This window comes from Tympanuchus pallidicinctus, unplaced genomic scaffold, assembly GCF_026119805.1.
Source record: "Tympanuchus pallidicinctus isolate F22 unplaced genomic scaffold, pur_lepc_1.0 scaffold1, whole genome shotgun sequence".
Taxonomy (NCBI): Eukaryota; Metazoa; Chordata; class Aves; order Galliformes; family Phasianidae; genus Tympanuchus; species Tympanuchus pallidicinctus.
The window spans coordinates 30,067,846-30,089,645 of record NW_026294618.1 but is presented as its reverse complement, the minus strand read 5'-3'; the positions used below and the strand labels follow the sequence as shown (position 1 = coordinate 30,089,645).

The following is a 21,800-nucleotide window of genomic DNA, read 5'->3' as shown; positions in this document are numbered from 1 at the left end:
ACTGTATAAGAAATATGGCTATGGAATCACATGGTCATAGCCTCACACAACTGAATCAATGAAGGACACTGAATGATTTTGTGGACTTTACACATCTCTAAAATCCAAGTCTTCCAATGTGAACAAGAGCACTGCCTAATTATAAAACCATTTACTTAAGCATGATTCAGAAAAGCATCCAGTAGACTGAACAGCAGAGTAACATCATCTTATAAATATGTCTGTTTATGTCCATAACATGCAGTCAGAATAACAGTAACTTGTTCTTCGGTCTGCTACCTAGACATGGGAGCTGGGGAGATGAGAAAGTTTCTCATTTCCAGAATTTCCACTTAAACCAATGTGTAATACTGCTGCTATGCACAAGACTCACAGCACTAAATGTAAGATCAGTACAGCAGTTTCCTGATAGTTTAAGGAATGAATATACAATTTTGTTCTATCAGCTAATTTGTAATTTTTTTTTTTAAAGTAATCACTGTTTTGGATTTGACATTTGTAAAGATATCTAGCTTTGGACAACAGACACTTACAACACAGATACTGCCCATTCAAAACATAACACAATATTTTCCATTTCCTAAATAAAACCGCTGAATATTTTACCTGATTATCTTGGTCTTCCGAAAAATCTATAAGCTCATCTTCATTTAATTTACCACCATCAGCTGAGTCTTCACTGTAGTTTAGCCTGATTTTGTGCAATCCATCTGTACAAATCACAGACAGTAGAATTGTGTATTTAAACATCAAATGCTACATCATCACTGACAGCCAAAATAATTTTAAATTACCTAAGAGTTGCTCACAATGACTGTGATACATCTGGAGAGCAGCATTTTACTCACGTATATAAACCAAAAGTGAGAAGTTTCTTTCAAGTAACACAGCAAAGGCCATCACCGTCTTCCCATACCACCTTTTAAGTCCCCAGAACACAAGTCGAAGGAAAAACTAATGAACTAAGTGAACGTAAGTGATAAATGCGTACCTCATGTCAGCAAAACTTGGTATCTTCAGAATAAAACCTTCCCTAGAACATAGCTGTATAATGTATCTAAACCATCTCAAACTTAAAAATGTTGTTTCTTTTGGCACTGAAGTAATAGTATGCTATCAGTTACTAAAGAAAACCAGATCTCTGTAAGAACAGTAAATAGGACAGTGAACTAGCTAACAGAAAATCACAGAAGATCTGCATTTGTTGAAGATTGGAATGAGGTTACTAGTGGATTTCCATAGGGACAAACTTTGAAATTAATCTTACTCGCTATCTTTGAATAGACCTTGGCAAAGAAAATAGGCCATATATAATGGAGTGACACACTGCTGACAGTCCTGAAAAATAAGAATTGGTATCAAGAATAATCACAGACGATATAAAGAAGAATTGGATGACCCTTCTATGTTGATCATAAAAAGAGGGTTAGTTAAGTAATAAAATATAAATATTTTGGATGGTCTCTTCAAAATTATTTTGGCATTCATGCCTACTGACTTACAAGTCCAACAACAGAATGCATTTTGAGATCAAGACTTGCATGTTTAGGCCACCTGTGGTAGGCAACTATGGTGAAGACCACATATAGAGCAGCTACTCAGCTGAACAACTACTCTGTGCCTGTTTCAAGTGTGAGAGGAAGAGCTCTCTTGGTTTCACTAAGTATATTATCAAAGATGCAGCTGCTGCCTTTTGAGATACCCTAAGTATCTGGCACATAGATATGGGCAGTTTGGCAGAGTCAAGAGCAACAGCAGAAGGCTGGACAGAATATCAAAGATCTACATCCCCATCTTCATCTGACTGCAACAGGAGTTCAAGTTCACGGTGCATCTACATTTAGCTCCCTAAGCATATGCTTAGTGTCAATCTCAAACTGAATTGCCCTCTTGAACCATGACGGTGACCAATAATAGTGCCTGCATTAATCAAAGGGTACATCACCTGCCCTAGCTGGGAAAGGAAGTCCAGGTGTTTTAGTCTTTGACACAATGACCACCAGTGAGGCAGCAATACAATGCAGGCATTAAAAAGGAAAAAAACTCATAATCCTAGAAAAAATGTATTTCATGAGGAACATACTAACGACAGACAAATAACAACCGCATCATCCAAGATAGGTAAGTTAATGTACATAGTGATATCATATACTGCGACAATTGCACGTAATGAAAAAAATCAATTTAAGCAAGATCAGCTCCTCCTCTCCCTACCCACAAAAACAAAAAAGAGCTTCTAGAAGTGACAATGTTATCATAGAAGAATAAAGTATCTGTGAATAAGTTTTGACTAGAAAGTAGGAAAGGGTTTATACCCAAAGATATGGAAGTTACAGTGGTCTGCAGTATACAGAATAGATTGAGCCATATGATTGATAGAGCCTTTTTGGACTTTGTCCTAGAAACTAAACAACTATTTACTATACCTAAATTAAGTCAGTAGGAGTGCTATCAAGGCCCGATATACAAGTTTTCTCACCATCAGATATTCTGTACTTCACATCTCAAGGATCCAAACCTTGCTGTGAGCAGAGAAAAATATTTTCCCAGTTCTTTATTTTGTCCTTAAAATTATGTCAGTTACTTTGTTTACTTTGGTACAAATGCTGCTCTAGATGAATGCAACTACTGGTAACAGCCTCTAAAGAAGTGATGCATGGAGAAAGTCTCTCTAAATGCAGCAAGGAAGCTTGATATTTTTTGCTGGTTTTTTTTTTTTTTTTGTTTAAAATTTTCTTCTCAGTCTTTCTACATGCCTTCATCAGGACATTAAAGAACTTAACCGTACCTCAAATGCTAGAAGACACTAAGGTTCATCTTAACTCAGCTGCTCCTCATAGATACATTATGAAGGTTAATGGTCTACTTTTTTTCTTAACAATTACAGTTTCATCTGATTCAAAGCAAGTGACATTTACAAAATATTCTGCATGAAAAAGTGTCACATAACTGACAAATTCATCTCTCGTATCTCTAGTCTTATGCAGCAAGAACTGAATCAACAGCCACAAACCAATTTATACACAGTGACTATAAATTACTTATACTGCAAGCAGTCCAACTTGAGTCACATAAGCATTCAATGTTTACGCAACTGTAAATATAGGAACAGATATGAAGCTTTCAATTTTTTCATTAAAGTCAGTCCATTTTATGATAACATACCCATAGATTGGCTAGCAGTTGTGAATTCACCCTGTACACCATTTTCATCTGGAGTCCTATGGTCCAGTCTGTGGCATGCCGATTCAACAGTATTAGGTTCTTCCACATCACTGTCTATTTGATTTAGTTTTTTGAAACTGCTCTTTACCCTACAAGGACTTCTTCTACAACATGAGGAGTCACTGTCCTGCGTTTCAGTGCTTGAATCTGTTAAAGCTGTATTGTATTTTTTGGTCAATGTCTTCTTTGCTGTGGATTTAGAAGGCGAGTTTTGTGTATCCAACTCATTTGGTAAAGGAGATGGTGTGTTGCTCTCTCCATCGGAAGAGGAAGATTTTATCTGTGCTGCAGCATTTTCATGGTAGTGGGGATTTGGTTCATATTTGGGTTTCTCTAAGCCAGGAAAACAGATTACAGCCAAAAACCAGTGGGCACTGCAAAGAAAAAATACTTTATTAACTAGCAATTACACTGGGGCTGTTGTCCTATTTACCCTTCACAGAACTACAAGGAAGAGAACTGACATTGCAACACTTTCAGGGTCAAATACAGTAATATCTTCTAACTCACAATAACATAGGAAGTAAGTTTTGTCCCACTTTCTTCCTTACATTCTTGCCATTTCAGACTTGACTGACTTGCCTCTCAAACAGAAATGGAGCAGCAGGGAATTCAGGGATTGTGGCATTGAAAGTACATTTACACTGATCTTATTTACACATTTTCTGAAGGCTTTCTGATTTCCTATACCAATTAACAAAATGGAATCTAGCTACATATTATATGCAGATGAAATCATACTTGAATGTGCTTTAGAAAAAAGAGCAGTAGCTAAAATGCATGTCTGACATATTAAAAAGTTACTTAGATGACTATGAAGCCCAAATTCCATCAAAAGTCAATGGCAATTAAAGTAAATGGCCTTCCAAAAGCAATAAACGAAGTACAGATGCATTTTGATTTGAATGATTCACCACACCTAATTAATGAATTTATTGCAAAACCCTGGAATATGGGCAAATTCTATTAACATATACCTTCTGTACCAATTAAGTAAACAAATTAGCAATTAACCTAGATTTAAAAAGAAAATAGCTTGTAACTTTAAGAACTAATTATTTCCACTGGAAACTTGAAGTGTACAACAAAGGAGAATGACACAGTTCACTCATGGCCAAGTCGCACATCTCATTCTTAAGCTAATTCTGTAGATTCATCCTTCCCAGGATGCAGTTCTTTGTTATTGCAGCTCTTTGAGTGAGACCATTGGAAAGAGAAGTTTATTCTCTTCATTTTTGATTTCATGTCACACTGTAATACACCTTTCTATTGTAGAATGCAAAGCCTAAGCTTTTAGCACGTGTATTCAGTAATAAGGAATGTTTACTTACGCTTCATTAAGAGGAACAAAAATGAAATCTTTCTCAAAAATGTCAACGTGACGTGTCCACGTTTTTACTCGCCCATGTCGTTTTTGTTGTATTCTGAAAGAAGAAACACAAATGTGATTTGTGGAATGGTTTATTTGCATCAAAAGAATACCTTTTCTTGTATTTTTACATTAACTTTCACATAGTTTCTAAGGATTTTCAAGGTATATTTTCTATTTGTTATAGGTCTGGATGTTTCCTAGTTCTGTATCACGATACTGTCTGTAAGAAGTTCATCTCCTGTAATCTTCATAGCATTCAGCTCTTCGTAATACAGACTTATCAAAAGACTTACGAGAGGCTTGAAGTTTCATGAATATTTCTTCTTTCTCTTTGATTAAGGCGTTTGTAGAAGAATGAACTGAACACATGTATTCTATCAGCATCTTCTTTTTTCAGTTTCTCAAGTACCAAATACCTAATTAAAAAAAAGTTACAGAGGTGTCAACATACTGAATTTATCACTTGAGTAAAATGGACTGCCAAGAGTCCAACTCCCACAAAATTGCTGCAGCCTCTTGACAGAAGTGAAAAAGTTGTAACAGTATCAGGGCTAACTAACCACAGTACATTAACGAGTTCTTATCTGTGTCAGCATTTCAAGGTAGTAAGTGCTCTGCTAAAAAAAGCAGAAAAAAGTTGTTCTGCTCTGTTCTGCTGTGTTTATTTTCATATTATGACAGAAAACCAATTTGTCAATGAGTTTCTTACATACATATCTAGAAATGGTCTGTGTTTTGTAATTGAGCCACTGAATCTCTGAACACAGCCCAGACTGCTGCAATACTTTTCTTTCCCCCTTCATCACCAAAATTGTACACACAGTCCTTATGCACAACATAAACATGGCAGGTATATATGAACTTAATATGCTTCTAACATCTGTGGCATCACTGACACAAAAAGATTAATTTATGCATTACGTTATTCAGAAGAAATGAAGTTCTAGGGAACACAAATACTCTGGGGAGAGAAAAAACAAACAAAAAAAATCCATAAGTGCACTTTAAAAGGTAGTTAAAATTCCACTTCAGATGCAGAGAGATTTTAAGGAACCATTATTCCAAGTGAGAACAATGTCACTGTCAAAAGAATGACACACCAAACAAACCAAAATTTCTACTAAAAATACAAAACAACCTGTAAAATCAATTACAGGCAGTTGACGACCAAGTGTTAATAAACGACGTAAAAAGTTTTAATGTCAGAATTTCTCAGTTTTCTAAGGAAATGAATACTAAGTATGGATTTGAAATAAAACTTACTTTAAATAAAAATCAATAATAACATCATTTAAAAATTCTCCTTCATTTAGACAGTGGAGGTCTTCATTGGTCACAGAAATACCACCTTTAGCTGGAGGAGGCGGATAAACTATCAGCCTGAAATGAAAAAATACATTCAATAATTCACGTGAAAGATCAGAAAAGAAAACCAGAAACACAGTCACAAAGCAAATAAAAATATCTTACTTTTCTATGGGACCAATAAATACTGTATGTGGTTCTCCAATTTCTTCTTCATCATCAAAATATGGTAACTGTTTATTTCGCGGCTGCACTTTGGAGTCAGGAGCAACCTTATAAAAATAAAGCCAATATTAATTTGAAAATCATGCTCAAATTTATAAAAAAAAAAATAGTAAAGCCTTGAGAAGTCCAGAGGTGTAAGATCCACTACTTCTGAGAAGGACTTCAGTTTTTTTCCCCCTTCCCTGATACATTATATTACACTTATCCCTGTACTCATTTCTTGCAAAACCACAAAGCTTTCCAATTCCCTAAATATGTAGTTTTGTTTAAATGAAGCATTAATTAAATTTAACTGTACACCACAAGCTAATTCTCATAATAACACTGTATTTTACCAGTAGATGAATTTGGAGACAATTATATTTCAAATTATACTACAAGTTTCTCATCCTTTAATCATTCTAAAATGACATTATGTGGGGAACAGTGTGCAACCCTACAAGTAAACTAAACACACTAAGAACTATGAATGCACAGACTATTTCCTAGAGCCTAATAACCCACTATAGACTACTATGATGGTCTTCATAAAAAAAAGCAAGCAGGAGTTTTTGAGGTATTTGCCTAGAGACTAGCACAATATCTTTAATGTATTTGTAATGATATAAAAAATGATATAACAACTTTGTTCTAAAATGAAAATACAATTACATTTTTAATTTTGTTTTCTCTATGAGAAGGGCTTCCTTTGGAATTGTCTTCCAAGCATTTAGTAAATGCAACAAGTCTGCCATTGGCTTCTTCAAAGGAAATTTTCACGAAGAAGTCAGAAATATTATTTCTAATACCAATGTCAGTGATTATTTTTTCAAATATTGAGTTTGCATGAGGATCAAGGCCAGTTTCAAAAATTAAAATGATGTACTGCTCTTCTTGACCTAAGAAAAAGCAGAGAAAAAATTATTCATTTGGAAACGAAGTAAAGTGTCACATTTATAAACAGATGTCGAAGAACCATGAGACAACACACGTATGCTCTCTGCTGACAACACATACACGCAGAAATAAACAGGTTTGCAGACAGACAGCAAACCCTACTACTTACATTTGAAATGAGTATATTCAATTTCTGCCCCTAGGAATATTAAGTATTATGCCTTACACATAGAAGACATACCGAATGCAAAGCCAAAACCTATTTCAAAATCACAAGTTGCCTGCTAATTGAGAATAAACTCTGAGAACAATTTTTTTTTCTGATTATGGTTCCCACAATAACTTTTCAATACAATTACATAAATTACATATGAAGCATAATTCCCTCTCCATATAGGAAGCAGCACACATTAACTTCTCAAGAGAAGCACATTCATTCATCTGTGGAAACAGAACTGATTTAGAGGTGTAGACAGGCTTTCGTGTTCTCAATTCTAGAAATTCTCAGAAATAGTGACAAGTTGGGAAAAAAAAATCCTATTTTAACTGGAGGTAGCAAACAAATAGAATGCAAAATGCAAAACCACTGCTTAGAAAATACACTGAGAACAACTCAAACAACAACATTTTTGAGATGGCTTTTTCCAGATGTAAGTGAGGAAAAAAGTGGTGTTTTTCCAAGTAGTGGATATAGAACTGTACACCACACGTTAGAAGTTCTAACAAAATTACTGTTGCTGATTCCAGGCACAGATGATTTGAGTATGTAAAAAGTACAAAAGCCCATAATGGCAATTTCACAAAAGAAACACTTATTTTTCCCTGATCAGATTTCGGTTACCATAGGAACAGAAATCTCTTAAGGTTCTTTGATTCAATCAGAAGAGAAAAAAAAAAAGAGAAGAAAAAGTATGCATCTGAACAAGGAGAGGAATGAGAGGAATTTAAACTGTCACTGATCAAAATCTTCACATCTTTCCACACGAGAAGGGATCTTACCACCTAGAATCAGAAAAGCCCTGCTTTCAGGCCGTGTAACATAACCAAACCCAAACTTATCCACCTCAGGTGAATATTCTGGGAACAAAATACCACCTCTCTCTCTAATGAGAAACAGTGGCTTAGCTTCAGCAGGTCAGCTTGGCCTATCCAGAAAGTTAGGCAATGAGATCAATTAGCCACTGCATAGAACTGCTCCCATCATCTGACAAATAAAAAGGCAGTAAGCCCCTAAAAAGAACGAATTAGGCACACAGTTACAGGAATTGTATTCAGGCTGCAAATTCCTGCCTCATGCAGTTGGCTAAGTGCAGGGACCTATTTTTCTCTAACAGAGGAGTTTCAGGCACTTGCATAATCATTTCTTATTCTTAACTCAGCATGCAAACCATTGTGAAAATGTTATTCAGCAGCCTGCCTTCGAATTCATTGCATTCCGAATTTAAGTGTCTAATTGGATTTTGCTAAGTCTTATTTTGTGAACTAGTCACCTACTCGCTATTGCTTACATGGTTATAGATACAAGCTTCAAATAATTTCATCATTGAGAAAGCAAACAGCAACTGTGTTCTCACAAGGTATTCGTAAGTACCAAGTACTACAAAGCTGCTGTGTGAGAAAATAGCTCAGAGCCATACTCTCAGAGGAAAAATTTTGGGGTGGTAGAGAAAGAAAGGTTGAGACAGAAAATCACAGAATCACCAAAGTTGGAAAAGATCTTCAAGATCATCCAGTCCAACCATCCACCTATCACCAACAGTTCTCACTAAACCATGTCCCTCAACACAAAATCCAAATGTTCCTTGAACACCTCCAAGCTCGGTGACTCCACCACCTCCCTGGGCAGCCTGTTCCAGTGCTCCGTCACCTCACTGTAAAGAAGTTCTTGCGCACATTTGTGTGGAACTTCCTATGCTGCAGTTTCCAGCCGTTTCCCCTTGTCCTGTCTCCACTCACCACTGAAAACAGTCTGGCCTCGCCATTCTGCCCCCCACACCTCAGATATTTATAGACCTGGATCAGGTCCCCTCTCAGTCTTCTTTTCTCAAGGCTGAACAGACCCAGTTCACTCAGCCTTTCCTCATAGGAGAGATGCTCCAGGCCCTTCACCATTTTTGTGCCCTCCGCTGGACTCTTTCCAAGAGGTCCCTGTCTTTTTTGTACTGGGGAGCCCAGAACTGGATGCAGTACTCCAGATGAGGCCTTACCAGGGCAGAGTAGAGGGGGAGGATCACCTCCGTCGACCTGCTGGCCACGCTCTTTTTAACGCATCCCAGGATGCCATTGACCTTTTTGGCCACAAGGGCACACTGCTGGCTCATGGCCAACCTGTCGTCCACCAGGACACCCAGGTCCCTCTCCGCAGAGCTCCTCTCCAGCAGCTCATCCCCCACATGTAGGGGAGGTTGGGTTAGGGTTAGGTTGGTCAAGCAGAACCTGCCCATCACGTGAACCCATCACTGCAGCCTGGATTATCAACAGAGGGTAATAATCAGAGGGGCAGATCAGACTAGGAAGTTTTCCAGAAATATCCCTGATCCGGGTCCCAGGGAGGCAGCACACCCCCCTATGGGTAGGGGCAGGCCGACATAGTGGGCCTTCAGTTCCTTTTAGAAGGGAGTCACCTATGACTGTCACCCTCCTTTCTTTACTGGAGGATGCAGTCATCAAGTGTGGAGCTGACAGCCTCTCCTTAGAAAAGCTTGGAGGCAGTACTTTCACCTCATTCTCAGTCACCTCACCCTCCAGTTTCAGGGCTTCAAACCTGTTACACAGAGGCAGCAGGGGAACTGAAGTAGGTTGGGACGGGCATTGCCAGCACTGCCGAGGTGGGACCTGCTGCCATTCCTCCTCTCTTCTCAAATTGGCTCTCTGTTTGACTATGGCAAAGGAGAGGGTCCACTACAGTTTGGGGGTTGCAATCTCTGGGTCTTTCTCGCAGAGAGTCACACCACCAGTCTATCTCCCTCTCACACTCTGTTAAAGAAAAGATTTCTTCCCCAGCCACGTCAGGAAGTTTTGCCTTTGTTCACTTGTGGACACCTGTGTTTGCCTGGTGGTCAAATGCCTGCTACTAGGACTGTTTGTATCATCCCCTGCAGGCTTTTCAATTACTTGAGTAATTTTAACTCCTTACAGCTTAAACTTTTTATAAGATATGGAAGAGCTCATTATAACAGTATTTTGTGTTGAAAGCACACAACTCTGACATTATTGAAGGTTTTCTTCTTCCATTTGCATTTGAATGCATCATGCTTATATAAAGCCTCATACAAGTATAGATAAGCACAAAAATTAACCTTAAGAAAAGCCTAATTACTTGAGGGGAAAATGACTCTACGCCTATTAAAAAACAGAGTGTACACAAACACTTTAGACCCTCAAGAAGGACTACGCTGAAATTAATTTTAAGACGTGTGAAGACAACATGCTTATTTTACAAACAAGTATTTGTCTACATTTTAGAAAAAAAGACACAAAAAACCACCACCACAAATAAACCCATACAGAAGTTTCACCTCAAATCGTGGCCTGAAAACAGAACAGAAAACAGAGGTACACATACCAAAGTCAACAAAAAGATATAAAGGCATCTAGAAAAACACTAAATAAACCAACTTCACTTTGGTTCAGTAGAACTATTAGTGAAAAAAGTACATCTAGAAAAACACTAAATAAACCAACTTCACTTTGGTTCAGTAGAACTATTAGTGAAAAAAGTACTAAACTAAACTAGCATGTATCTGGACAATGAGAAAACTGTAATTTTGCCAAGTTGTTCTGAACTGTTCTCCCCGTTAGCTAGGGAAGGCAATACCATCAGGAAAAATCTACATCTGCCCCAGACAACGATGCCAATTTTACTTCTTAGTGCACTCAGACATGATCTAAACGTTAAAAGATAATTTGAAGTGAAACAGTGAATTAAAATTGGTTTACTTACTGTCTCCTTTACATTCGTACCAGACATTATCTTTACTCATTTTCAGCTGGTCTCTCAGGCTACTGCAGGTTGATGGTACTGTCTGTAGAAAAACTACTGGTAATTTTCTGACACTACACCATTCACATTTGGTAAGTTCTGAAGTTTTCAGGTTTATCTCTCGGACATCACTCTCTGATTCTAGAAGAAAATTATGCAACTGTATCACAACCCAGTCAAAATGCAAAGATTTCCTTGATCATTTCCCCCTTGATTTTAATAAGAGATCAAATGTGTTCATAAGCCACTAAAGAAAGTTTTAAAAAAACTGAAAGAAACACAAGTGATGTTTGTTAAAAGACCTACTTAATTCTGATGTCACCTGGCAAGTAAGAAATTTTTAAAACTGTTTTCTTCTCACCAACTTTAACCTAGTTCTTATTTCACAGAAGAACAGAGGAAGAAAAGTGACCATCTAAATCTGCAACTGTGGATAGGACACATTTTATGATAGCTTTGTAAAACATGCTTTGTAAATTTATCTTTGTCCAGAAAGTAAACGTATGCAGATAACAAAAATCTGTCCTGCATTTAATTAACTATTAAATAGAGAGAAATGCCAGAAAAACAGTAAATTGTTAACATATGAAAAAAAGTTCATCTGAAAAAAAAAAAAAAAGTACCTATGCACCTGATTTTAGATGCAACAAACATCTGAATGAGAAGAGGCTACACTTACTTTTGCGGGCCTTGTGAGACATAACAGTTACAAAAAGTGATGGTTACCTCACAAATAACAAAAACAAACTTCAATTTTAGGTAGGATAGCATTTTCAAACAAAGGGAAGAGGAATAATTGTTAGCTCACCTCCTTAACTACATCACCGTATTTCTTTCAGTAACGTGAAACATACACGCTTGAGAAGAAGAATGTTTAAAGGAAGACATACACAGGAAGGATATTAGGCACCTATCTAGCTTTCACTTTACGTATTTGAAATACAGATAACGTTTTAGAGAAGGAAGGATTTTCCTGCCTGTGCTTTTTGTCAATCATTTTAATTAAGACCTTTGCACCAATCACCACCAGTAAAACTGAAGTTCTTCAACCAAGTTGAGGGTGAAGAACTAATGACCAATTTGCACACACACCACAAGTTGCTAATTCCTATCTGTGAATTTTATTTCTGTCAGTAGGAAGAAGAGAATGTAAAATCATTCTGATTCTTCTTCACTAGGCAACTCAGACCAATTTAATACTCTTGATTCTTTTGTTCTGATGACTACTAACACCCAGTACATTTTGTTACATATACAGTAAAACCAGATTTGACATTTCATTGTGATTCACCTGTTAATTCCTTTGATAAAGTCAATTAAAAAGTATATATTGAATATTAACATAATGGGAGAAGCACTCACCTTCTTGACTTTCTAAGCGTATTTTGATATAATCCAGACAAAACTGTGGAAGATAACACAACAGTAAGATTTCATATCTTCTCCATAATAAAACTGAGTTAATGTCTTCTAACTGTTACTACAGCGGTTTCAATAATTTTTTTCAAATACAAATGTAAAATGAAACACAATACCAAGATAAACATTTTATCACAAATCAATGTATCAAGCATGTTCTCTACAACTTGGTACTACTCCTTCAGTCATATTGTCTTAAAATTTAAAACATCTATGAAATACTTTATTTCCAAAAGGTTCAAAGCATTGAAAAAACAATGCACCTGAAAAAATGCTATAAACTCTAAGGAGAAAGAAAACCCTCAAAAGACAATATCATCTATTAACATTCAAGTTAATCAAACAACAGGTATTTGTAAAGAAGTGAAAAGAAGTATCGTTATCTGTTATTTGTGTAGATACTTGGGTAAGAAACATACATTTCATGTGGCCTACTATATGCCCTTGGCATTTAAAGATTCCTTGAAGCCCCTCCTGAATGCAAAGTTAGCAAAATATATTTTTCTACAGAAGCAAAATTAAACACGTGTAGAAAAAGACATGGTTCTTCCACCAACCTATACATTTATTTGCTTTTAATAACCATTGCCTTCTATTTTCTTAACAAATGTACCCTAATTCACACATTGCCTTCCCCCCAAATACACAAAGTAAGAGAAACGGAAGGGATTTTGTAAACATGAGGTTTCTCTCCAATACCAGAACAAGACAGTATACATTACTACACAACGGTATCTATGTAATGTGTGTGGGAACCTTAGTCTTTGAAACTAGAGACAGACTTGCTATTACACAGATAAAGGCAAAAAACAGTATGTTGTTCAAGTATGAAAATACACATGCCCAAAACCAGAAAGGAAGTTTGTAAATAACAAGTGTACTCACAATCACTGGTTCCACTACCATTCTTCGTAGGGTTCCTATTCGTATACTTCGACAGTTCAGAATGACACTTTCACATGAATTTTGGTAAGTTAGTGGTGGCACAGCCTCAGTTACAATTTCTTGAGAAATCAGTTTACGTCGTTTTATTGGAGTGTTAGACACAATGTTGCCAAACTGAAAAGCAATGTTCAAGGTTTCAGAATTTTTCATTACGATTTATTGCTAAAACAAGCTGTTAAAAAGTACTGACTGATTTTTTTGGCTAATTGTCTGCTGTCAACTAGACTGTTTACAGTAAGTCCACCAAAATTACATATAAAAGCTTGAAATCTCCTAAAAAAAATAAAATCTTTTTGCAACATTTGAAGATGTCAGTATTTTAAAACTTAAGAAAAAGTTTACACTTGTAGATATTTTGCTAAAATTTTGAAGTCATAAAAATTGCCAAAACTGCCAAAGAATAATTTAGGTTTACTTATATTCAAATACGGAATATCTCAGCAAAATCAGGTTATTTTAAATACATTTAAATTCATTTATACAAATACACTAATGCTGTGTAAGCACCTCAAATCCTGAAGATTTTTTTCATTTTTTTATTAGCATAGACTTTTGGTGACCGAAAACATTGACTTATTACTGAAGTACAGTGCAATAAAACACTAGCAGTAGAATTTTCAAGAAATATAAATAAGCAAACACAATCAAAAAACCATAAAGGAACTCTGAAGAACCACTAATGTGTTTTTAGGACAGACTCCTGGGTTAGAAGACTAAACATTGAAACAAGGCCATGTGCAGTTTGGCTCCAGCTCAAGAAAATCTCCAAGAGCTGACTGACTACAAAAAGAGCAATCGTAAGAAAAAGTAACAGGAACAACAAAAAAAAAGAAAAATAAGAAAGCTGTCTGAGAACCATCAGAAGAGAATATATTTATTTGTTGTATTGCTTTAATTGATACATTTTGTTAAAGAATTTTCTGCACAACAGTTTTGATGTTTTGCTCTTAGATACTATCTCCTTATTTCATTAAGCTGCCTATTAATAAACATTCTTTTAGGATAAAAAATACAATTCAAATGCCACAGAAAAATATTTTAAGGGACTTAATACTCCATTAAGACTAAATCTTGAGGACTACTTGAAAGCCTATAATCATTAACCTATCTTGGTCATAATTCATAATATTCTTTTGGATACTTCATTTAAATACAGGTGAGAAGACAGAGAGGAGAGGATCTACATCCCTGTAATTAAATATTTTCCGAAGACTCTTATTGAAGATAGCTGTCCATTTTTTCCACTGGACTACCAAAATACTGTAAAAGCTCAAATCTCAAAGACAAACAGTAACACAGTAAATCTTCCAATTAGCATTCCATTCAAGGACTCTCTTCAAAACAGAATGATTGCTTATAAAAATAAACCACCTTAAAAGATTTTCATTTCTTTTCAATCACACTGGCAAGTGTTCTGGTATCAGTACTCTTATTAGTTTCCTTGAGACAAGTCTGTGATAAGTTTCACAAAAATAATGTTCTTTCCTACTATTCACTCAAGCACGCAATACATTTCTAATGTAACAAGTGGCTGCTTAAGGGCAGTGGACAGGAATATGAATATAGAAAGGAAAACGTCTGGGAGACAATCATGCCTCCACAATGCAGTGCGTTCACTTAATCCAGCATATAACGCCAGAGTAGCAGAAATTCCAAACTATTTACTGTCCAAGCTTTAAGCCTCACCAGGCTCAGAGGCTCACAGATTTACACTGTGATTATGCACCACATCATAAATGTACATCATTTCATCAGTTAAGACACTAGACTATTGGCTTCTGAATCTCAACCTTGCTTAAAGGTTTCAACATTACTGGCATTCCAGTTCAGAAAAAAAACGTATAGATTTCAAATCTTAGTCACAATTCCAATCAGATACTCTTATTGGACCAAACTCACAACAGTGAAACTGGACAAGAGAACCAAGAATTATTTTCATCAGCAGAATTAACTCAACAATCATCACAAGGAATTTATTTTCCTCCTGTCTCACTATGAGGTAGGTAGCTTTTTTGTTATTGTTCTTGGTTGTTTGTTTTTTTTTTTAAACATACCATGAAAGCTGTCCCCTTTGACAGCACTTAAGGAGTCTGATCAAGGCACATTTTTTGTCTTTGTTTATCCAATTCTTGCAGTGGTTCTCAACCAAAAAAACAAAAGCCTCACCATGAAATCCTTAAAGTAAGTGCTATTAATTGGGACAGTTGTCAAAGTATTTTATTTATAAAGGGCCAATATTGTTCCAAATGATTCCTTTCCTTTTCCTTCACATGTCCCAAGTCTCACCAGGAAACAGTTTTGACACTTTTCTGCAAGCTGAGAAGGCCCTGAGTTTCAGAAATAACCTGTCCAGTCTCAGAAAGCAAGCATTCAACACAGAAGCATCCACGTTAACAGCACATTTTCTTATGTTTGCAATACTGTATAAGCAGAGATATTAGTAGATGAGCTGGTGAATAAGAAAAGCAATGAAATATAGCCAACTTCCAAAAATGCAAGACAAACCTTCACACTTCTCATTTATTATTTGATTTTTGTTTTCTTCAAACAAAGCATGAAATAGTACCTGATCTTTCATTCTTGCTTTTCTTGGTAGTGTGACTGCAATTTCTGTATCTGTTGTAATACTACCTATTCTCTGTTCTATTCCACAACTGTTTTCCTTTAACGCTGCTTCCACCTTTCCTGTAGAAGGAGCTGGGGAGGAGCGGGCTGAATCTGCAGGACGAGGTGAAATGCTTTCCATTCTCCTAGTGCTGCCACTATCCTCCTCCTCATCATCATCACTAGATAAAACAACTAAACAGAAAATATTAAATTCTCAACCACTACATTTTTCTGTAACAGAAATTTCTTTACAAGCAATAGCTTAAAAAATAATTTATGTAATTGTCCTGCAGTAACAAAAGCAGTCCACATTCACCATTATTTATAATGCTTTTACTGATAGTTTTTTGGAATCTGCTCACAGATGCTCTCTTCCTCACTTTTTATTTCCCACAGTTAGCTATACAAGAAAGATATCATCAACCCCCTTCTAGACATAGAAATGAAATCACTCATGTCATGTATCAACAAAGAACTAACAGTGAACATTAAGACCCTCCCTTTGGGAAGCTTAGTTTTTAAAAGGTTATGTAAAATAGGCAATGCAAAGAAAAAAGTCATAACTCCTTTAGTCAGTTTAAGTTGCTCAAATCAGTAACATAACATGGCCTACAACACTAAATGTAGAACAAGAGCCATGATTCCCAAATTCCATTTCCCATCTGCTTATTGTTCTGAGTCACACAGTGAAAACAACAAAAAATAAGATTTTAGAAAGCATGAAACTTAAATAAATGAGAAAACCTAGGTAGCATTCAGATGTGTAGCTCAGAACAAAATATGGGGGAAAAAAAATATCAGAAGTATTTCCTTTGTGAGAACAGATGAGTTCTGCTAAGAATACATTTAAAAAAAATGTAAAATTTACATCTTTAAAAAAAAACCATATATATATAAACCATATATATATGTTATATATATATATATATACACTTTTTTTTTTTTTTTTTCCCCCGTGTTCACCTTTCACAGAGAATACCTCAGTGTATGAAAAGGACATAAAAAAGTATGTTACGTCCCTCTTTCTCCAAGAACAATCCCACAAAAAGAACTCCATACAAAGTCAGCAAGTAAGCTTGTGTGGAACGTTTCTTCATTATACAGTATATAATACCCTGTATTCATGAAATGGTACTTACTTGGATCATTTAGTTCTGATGGTCTTGTATTTCTCTGTCTTAAGTTTCCAGTAATTTTAGCATTTTTTGTCCCAGCTAGAAGACCAACTTTTCCATTCTGTCGCAACAGAGAATGTCCTACAACTTCATTACTCAGTAGAATATCTGCTGGACCCTTCCCAACAGCAGAACTATAAAACTTCTTTGTGTTGAACCCTGTACCTGAAGATTTTTGCCCCGCTGAGTTCTGATGGATTGAAGAACGTGATAAAGGTCCCACAGATTCACTTAATGTTCCAGCTTGTCTGGAGACTCTTTGCAAATTTTCACAATGTCGACATTTGGTCTGGTTTTCATTTGCCCGCCCACAATTTGGGCAATCAGTAGAGTACTCAATTGGTTCCAAAAGCTAAAGGAGAAAAGAAAAAACAAACCCCAACCGGTAACTGAACGATCTGAAAAAAACAAAGATACTACTTGCAAATTTTGCACTTAATTAAGATGAAAACTGTCCACGATGCGTTAGCAATTACAGTAAGCACAAAGCAAATACTAAAATTTTGTTACATGTTATCATTTAGGATGATTTCTAGTATGAAAAAATGTTTTAAAAATTTTTCTGCAGCTTAGCAAAGCTACACATATCTGAGCAAAAAATAACAGAAAAAAAAATACAAAATTCACAGCAGACATATGAGTGATTTGAGTGATGGGACAATATGTAAAGTCACGGGAAAAACAGTGTTGTGCCTCAGTGCCGAGCTACAGAATCTACTTTTTACAATAATACTGCTAAGCACATCAAAGTATTTCGATCAGACATGAAAACATTCAACAGAAGCTACCAATTATATGTGAAAGACCTTAAAATACAGAATAAATATAGACCTCCACCTCAACCACAAAACAAAAGTTTAGATCCAATTCTCTTCTATGGCTTGAGAGCCTACATTCTGATAGTAGGGGTACCCATGGCTGATTAAAAAGGGCAAACTCCTTTTTTTTTAGTTGGACTCTATTTCAAGATTAATAACTACTTAAGTAGATGTTTTCTACACATATGTATGTGTTGTAACTTGAATATTAAAGCATCCATAAAACAAATATTATAAACTTTTGAGCTAGGTCTGTAACATATAAAATTTTTGCAAAATTTCAGCTTTTTTTTCAGTAAGGATGTACGAAACAAAATCCTCCATCTCATAAAACTTCTGTAAATTTTTAATAACTACAAAGTGCAACCTGTTATGCTGTAAGAAGATGAAAACCATTTGTATTTTGCCTGAAAAGTAGTTGGTTGTTTACAATTCCTTGTCATGAAACCACAATTAACACTCCTTAATTTTTCAAAGGTTCCATTCATTTAGATACTCTGGCAATGAATGGTTCATGAAAAAGCACAGTCATGAAAAAGTTCATGACAGATGCATAAAACATGTCTTAAAAGCCTACAAAACCTTTAAAAAAGCATTGTTTGTCATTAAAAATAATAGAGTTCTGCTAATAATATCAGTTGCAGTGAGATTTTTTTCTGACTTCCATATTCATCCACAAACTTGTAATTCACAGCGACAGAATTCTCTCCTTAACACGTCTATTATAATACCTCCTCCTCTGTATCTGTTAAATTGCTGAAAAGTAATGCTCCTACTCAAAACCCAAGGCTCAAGTTAACACAATAGGCCCTACATGCAGAAAAGCATATCCACAAACAGCAATCATAGGGGATCCTCTAGGATCCTCTAATCAACCCTGAGGTATTGGAGTAAAGGTTAATCTGGCTTTGTGCCACACTTCTTGCACTTGCTGGCATTGGGCAGCACAAGAAACAAAGTTAAGGACATATCTTGCGAGCTTCACGTAAAATGAAATTTAGGCACCTGCTGAATTACGGGTTTAACTTAAATCAACCTGTTTGATACAATTTGTGAGGCCACATCATTATTAATCTCTCGTAACGCATTGTGGAAAACAAAGATAGGCTCTATTCCCTTTTTAGGATTACTATTTGACAAATTTACTACAAGCACAGAGCTCTTGTGTCTGAGAAGGAGTAACTTTCCATTTATGAACTCAGTGTTCTCAACTCTACACACTTCCAAGACATAAACAGCAAAAAGCAAACAATGTAATTACTAAATTCTTTTTACAAGCACAATCTGTCTGGTGGTTTTAGCCCAAAGATTCTAATCTAGAACAGTTCTAGTGTGCTCTTCCCATGTGTGGCAAGTGGTTCTAGAGCTCACTACCATGGCTTTGTAATAGGAAGGAATAGTATGAAAGCAAACTTCACTTCTACATGAATACGGCCCTCCAGCTAGACCCAGAATTTGCTGCAAGATAGCCTACAAAGATCAAAATCCACAAACGATGAGGCTGCTCTCCCTTCTCCTGAGCTGATTCACATAACTTGAAACAAAAAAAAACAAACCGAAAAAAAAACCCAAAACCCTCTACACATTAAAAGATGACGTTTTTTAGATCCTCTGAATGAAACTTCACTACACTGCTTTATCAAGGCCATGACAAGATTTAATTTTTATTTATTTATTTATTTATTAACATTTTCAACCTACAAGATTTTCCCGCTTTTGTCCCTTACCTGACAAGACACAACATGTAACGACTGTTTCACTTCTTTAAAGGAACATAAACTAAGCATCAATGTCTTTTAAGGTTTGTGGTGGTGTTTTTTTTTTTTAAACTGTTTTGTTATATTGATTTTATAGAGTGTTTATTTAAATATTGTGAAGTTCAATGCATCTGTAGTTGAAAAGCTCACCAATCAAAACATCCAGTAACATTATATATTTAGTTAATTAAGCAGTAATATAATTGAAATGTCTAATAGTAGTGTCAAGTGTTTCATTCCAATAAAGAAATACAGGTTGACTGAGTGACTAAAACACAGGAGAAAACAAAGCTGATTATATATAGTAATCATAGATCTGTTTAATTTTTACCATGATCCCCTTCCAAGTTATTCCACTTTGATAGGCAGCAAGATCTGAACAGGTGCATTACAAATCTTGTACAGTAATCTAATAAGAATCATGGAAAGAAGAATTTCCAAGACAACTTGCATCTGACATTCAGAAAAAATTCTGGCTGCCTGCATTTAGGCAAGAAAATGCCATTTGCATGTCTGCTGGTTTCACTGAGAAAGAAATCTTAACTTCTTGAAACTTTGTAATACTGCTGTACTTACTGAGTACCCAATTATTTTTTTCTTTTTTTAATGAATTCTGCCAAATAACAAAACATTAATGCTCTACTTCACAGACAGCAAACCAAAGTTGTCCGTTCCTGGCTTATAAAAATAAACAAGAATCAATTTAAACACAGGTTCTTCTGATTTCCTGTATAGCAGTTGTATAACTCAGAAAACATGTATTTCATAATAAGCATCAACAGTTGAATATCTTTATCACCATATATATATATTTTATATGTATGTATTTTTTAGAATGTTTAAATCTTTCTCCTATCTCTTACAGATGTTTGGAGTACTGACTTATTTCAAAACTGGTTTTTAAAATATGCATAAAGACTGAAAATTAAACTAAAGTTTACGTGGTTTTTGTTTGTTTTTTAAATCTACCCCACCTTCAACTGAGTCAAGCCTTTTTTTGCTGAAGATAGTGACAAGTCAGACTGAAATGAGTTGCAGTGACGTTTTTGTTGCACTTTTCTCTTAATTTCAGATTCAGATTCTGACTCTGACTCTTCTGTGTTTTCCATTACACTGTCTAGGAGAAAAAAAAAATGCAAACGTGTTAACAAGAAACGTCTGTTCAGATGTGCTTACTTTATGGTCTTATTTCTTCACAAACTCTAATGTTAACAACAACTCTAAAACATTCAAAAACTACACTGTTTAACTCATGGAAATAAATGTCTTATGATTCTTATCATGAGCAGGTAAGAAAAATTTCCTCCAAATAATTCTGAGAATGTTGTTTTATTACTATTATTTCTGTGTCTCTTGGGGACAATTCATAGCATCATGTCTTTGGAGGAAGCCTGGGTCTCAAGAATATACAGCAAATTCACTACAATTGGAAGCAAGTTTCTGCTGAAAGGTGATGAGGAACTGCTACATGATGCTGATGGTAATTTTCACAAAGAGACCACTGGTGAATGTATTTAGAATAAACAAAAATATTCTGTGCAATTTAGGATTTATTCCTTCCTCACAAAACTCAGCAAAATACAATGAATTATACTGCCATGGCTTGTTTTATGTTGGGGTATTAATTTAAACACTAGGAGAGTACAGAAATAAAGAAGCCCACAATTCACTGCAAACCAAAACATACAGAGCGAGATTTTGTTTATAAGGGTCTTATTTCAGTGCAATGTAAAAAAGCCAGTCTGATTCACTAGTTTCATTCCTGTTTCCATCCTGAAGTTTTCAAAAGGCTACAATTTTAATATTATATATGAATACTTTCTCAATTCATATACTGAGAGTCAAGCTAGTTCACAAGTTATCTATATCAGTATTGACAAAGCTGAAAAGAACATGGTGATTGTTATTGTTATTATTTTTTTTTTCTTTCCAATTTCACAATTTCCACCCCTCAAACCAAATTACATTTTCCCTCTTGCATGAGGTTATCTCCATAGATGGTCTCTACCAATGAGATAAGAGCGTATATTAGGCGACATACAGGGCAGTGCTGATGCTGGGCTGTCCTATTCTTTCAGTGCATAAATGCACTTC

General features: G+C 35.6%; 1 protein-coding gene across 2 annotated transcripts in view; it reads right to left on the bottom strand.

Moving 5' to 3' along the window:
- SENP6 (SUMO specific peptidase 6) overlaps window positions 1-21,800 on the bottom strand; it is a 66,091-nt gene that overhangs the window by 4,898 nt on the left and 39,393 nt on the right. For both annotated transcript variants that reach the window (XM_052678947.1, XM_052678958.1), the window contains 13 exons: window positions 20,681-20,823; window positions 17,096-17,483; window positions 15,916-16,148; window positions 13,290-13,463; window positions 12,348-12,390; window positions 10,947-11,126; window positions 6,779-7,005; window positions 6,068-6,174; window positions 5,861-5,977; window positions 4,891-5,013; window positions 4,557-4,649; window positions 3,166-3,599; window positions 607-710 (listed from right to left, as the gene is read on the bottom strand). In XM_052678947.1, coding sequence (XP_052534907.1) covers window positions 607-710; window positions 3,166-3,599; window positions 4,557-4,649; window positions 4,891-5,013; window positions 5,861-5,977; window positions 6,068-6,174; window positions 6,779-7,005; window positions 10,947-11,126; window positions 12,348-12,390; window positions 13,290-13,463; window positions 15,916-16,148; window positions 17,096-17,483; window positions 20,681-20,823 — 2,366 coding nt within the window. The remainder of the gene's footprint in view (window positions 1-606; window positions 711-3,165; window positions 3,600-4,556; window positions 4,650-4,890; window positions 5,014-5,860; window positions 5,978-6,067; window positions 6,175-6,778; window positions 7,006-10,946; window positions 11,127-12,347; window positions 12,391-13,289; window positions 13,464-15,915; window positions 16,149-17,095; window positions 17,484-20,680; window positions 20,824-21,800) is intronic.